The sequence below is a fragment of the Anarhichas minor genome, unplaced genomic scaffold (assembly GCF_050575085.1).
Source record: "Anarhichas minor isolate MPS153535 unplaced genomic scaffold, ASM5057508v1 ptg000045l, whole genome shotgun sequence".
Lineage (NCBI taxonomy): Eukaryota > Metazoa > Chordata > Actinopteri > Perciformes > Anarhichadidae > Anarhichas > Anarhichas minor.
The window spans coordinates 8,670,171-8,673,515 of NW_027466491.1; the positions used below are offsets into that span (position 1 = coordinate 8,670,171).

General features: G+C 42.5%; 1 protein-coding gene across 1 annotated transcript; it reads left to right on the plus strand.

The window, feature by feature from the left end:
- Positions 1–230: 230 nt before the first annotated feature.
- ndufa12 (NADH:ubiquinone oxidoreductase subunit A12) lies at positions 231–1,347 on the plus strand. Its single transcript, XM_076111591.1, has 4 exons — positions 231–355; positions 466–551; positions 713–800; positions 1,089–1,347. Exons 1-4 carry the CDS (start codon positions 267–269, stop codon positions 1,267–1,269), a joined length of 444 nt encoding a protein of 147 aa, XP_075967706.1. The 5' UTR covers positions 231–266; the 3' UTR covers positions 1,270–1,347.
- The last annotated feature ends 1,998 nt before the right edge of the window (positions 1,348–3,345 follow it).

Here is a 3,345-nt window from a genome sequence, read left to right on the forward strand (position 1 = left end):
AGTATACTATCATAGTGTTGAACACTAAAAACATATACAAGGGTGTAGAGATGGAAAAGATAAACGGTATGTTAATTTTTAAATAGTACTTATACTTTGTTACTATAGTATATACATTTCATAAATTATATTATACAAGTACTGTTACGGTTACCACATACTTGTGTATCTACATGTGGAACTAATATCTACAAGCTTGTTGGTGCTACTCGGACTTTTTATTTTTTCCGCACAACAGTCCGTCTCGATAACTCTTCCGTCTCAAGATGGCGGAGTATGCGAACATCGTCCGAAGGGCTTTGGGACAAATAGGAGGTCATGGTGGAGTTCGGGGTTTTTTCCTTCAATTATTCCGGTCAGTTTAATTTAATGTTTTTTATTGTCTTTATTAAACCACCGTTGATGTGTTAGTAGATGTGTATTGTCTTGGGACTGTCTACCTGACTGTCATTATTCCGTTGGCAGGGTGAACGATGTGAAGACAGGAGCCCTGGTTGGTTTGGATAAATATGGAAATAAATACTTTGAGGACAAAAAGAACTACTTCTTTGGTGAGTCGAGTATCCCCAAATGTGCATGATTTCAACCAGTCACTAGCAGGACATTTACACTAAACATAATGTTGTTGTCGGGAGTATTTAGCACAGGATGTTCAGATAACACTTGTTAGATTGGATTAATAATCTCTTGTTTGTTTCCTAAATGTGTTCAGGACGTCACCGCTGGGTGATCTACACCACAGAGATGAACGGAACGAACACCAAGTGGCAGGTGGACGCCAGCATGGTTCCAGCTGAATGGTACGACCTGCAGTTTGGTATAGAATCAGCACAACAATGACCATTTGGGCTAAAACTCTAAATGATTTCTTTGGCAATATTTGGCACGTCTACTATCTACCTTAAACATATAAAAAATATATGCAGTTTGTAGTCTACTGTACTGTTTTGGCAAGTAGATTAAACATTATTTACATGTTTTCACCTCCTGCAGAAATGTAACAGTCAACAAAAATCACCACAAAATGAATAAAAAGAAGGAATTAGTTTATTATTTAAGACAGCTATACCTTTGTGTTCACTCTTCAGGCATCGCTGGCTGCACTGCATGACAGACGACCCCCCCACCACACATCCACCAGAGCCCAAGAAGTTCCTGGCTGAGGTCCACCAGTTCAACGTGAGTGGCAGCTCACAGCAGTACGTGCCCTTCCCCACCACCAGCAAGAAGATCCACGAGTGGGTTCCACCCACAGCCGGAGCTCAGTGAACTCTGACTGCATATTTGTAAATTATGGTATTCTGAAACTGCATCCAACATGTCCTGAATAAAATCTCTATACAGACATTTATGATGGGAGTGGCAGTTCTTACAATAAACCTTAGAGGCTCGTCGTGTAAATATCGAACCGTACTTTTGGTAAAAGCGTGAGCAAGTAAGCCTATTGCATCTGTCCAATAGGCATCTGTTCAATATCCTTGTCGTTCTGTGATGTTTCTGGTCTAACCATAGGGACAGTCAAGACTGCATTTTGTATATAATATATGATCTATTCAATTCAGTCTAAAGTTTTGCATTCAGTGAGTTTCACATTCTTTTTAAGTACAAAAAGTACCAAAAGAAATGAGAACGAAAACGGTGTTTCATATGTAAACCACATGCATCAGCATTAAAGTTACTGTCATACGTGTGGGTTAGGTGTTTGCACCGTCCACCCAATTCATTTTTACATGACCACATTAACCACATTTTTCTTAGTGTGCTAACTCGCCAATAGAGTGCGAAGAGCATCATTAGCTAATATGGCTAATGTTGGCTTTTAGCCATCTCAAAGCCAAGTACAGCCTCACAGAGCTGTACTTATAATTTTCCAAGTGTGTGTCAAGTGTGAAATCTGAGTTTCGGTGCATAAATCATTCGTCAGTTGAGACATGAATCGTCTTTCTAGTTTCAGAGATCTGGAGCTGTTAAATGAGGAGACTCACTGTTTCATCACTTTACCATCAAGGGGATGGTTTGGAGGAAGAAGATGAAGAAAGAGAAGAAGAAAGTCCCCTAAATGCAAGATTCAGCACACACCACGTCTGTGATACTGTTTATTATCCAGGAGGGGGCAATGCTCCTTTTGATTTCTGAATGAAAAAAAGCTTTTGGCATCCTCTGGAGCCAGCATAACAATCCTCTCTCGTCTTTAATTAGAAACCAGTGGGGACTCGGAGAATGGAGGCAGCGTCTCATCCACTGACATTAATTAAGAAAAATGAGCCAGAAGTGCTCTGACGAATGACAATAAGCTAGAGTACCATTTAAATGAACAGTGGACGGCCCATGTGTTGCCTTTCTGTTTTCCTCTGCAAAGTGGAGCAGATAATCTCTCTCAGTCTTTAAGTGCTGCCGCAGCAGTATACTGAAGCTAGTGATGCCAGCTGGGTACCAGAAAGATCCTAAAGAGGTTGTTTTGATGTCCATTAAGGCCGGAGTGCATGTAGGTGTTGCAGTACAAATGTTTGTGTGGCAAGTGACATACTTAAAGCAAATCTAAATCTAAACATTATCTCACTTACTTAGAAATAGTGTCATATCGTTTTTCAGTGTGTCAATCTGTGACTACACACATAAAAGCAGGAGGAAAGTTTTGTTAGTTTTGGACTTTTTAGTGGAATTGTTGATGAAGAACATTATGCTTTCGGTTGGTTGGATGACAAGAAACAACATTGAGCCCTCTCCCACTCCCACTTGTAAAGTATGCCTTTGAGCATGAGTGGGAGTGTGTGCAAAGTCCAGCCTCGGTCATACACACACACACACACACACACACACACACACACACACACACACACACACACACAGTGTTATCTGGCTCTGCAGATTAGAAGTGCTGTCTCCGGCCTGTAGAGAGCGTTCACCCCGCCGGGAGCGAGTCTGGCAGGAGATTCCTGCACTAACTCAACGTTCCCACATTCATTCATTCCCTTAAATCTCCTTCCTCCCTCCCTCCCCTCTCACTCTCTCTCTCTCAGTGTCCCCCCCCCCCCAGCTCTCCATTCTCTTCTCTGCTCCCTCCTGATTGGCGAAGTGTGCCCGGACCAGTGGAGGGTGGCTGATAGGAATCAAAAAATGTCCGTCTCCGGCTGCCTTTTAAGGTGGTCTTTTCCCCAAGTGTGTGAAAAACAGTACAGAACAGGACAGCTTGGGAACGCATCCCAGTACGAGGCAACGTTGTGCGGAGCGAGGTTTTGAGGTTTTGAGCCTGCGAACACAGGAAGCAAAAGCTTTCACAATAAGAGGGTTGCACACCCACAGCCAGATAGACACACATATACTCCTCCCCTCGCGCAGGGTAGT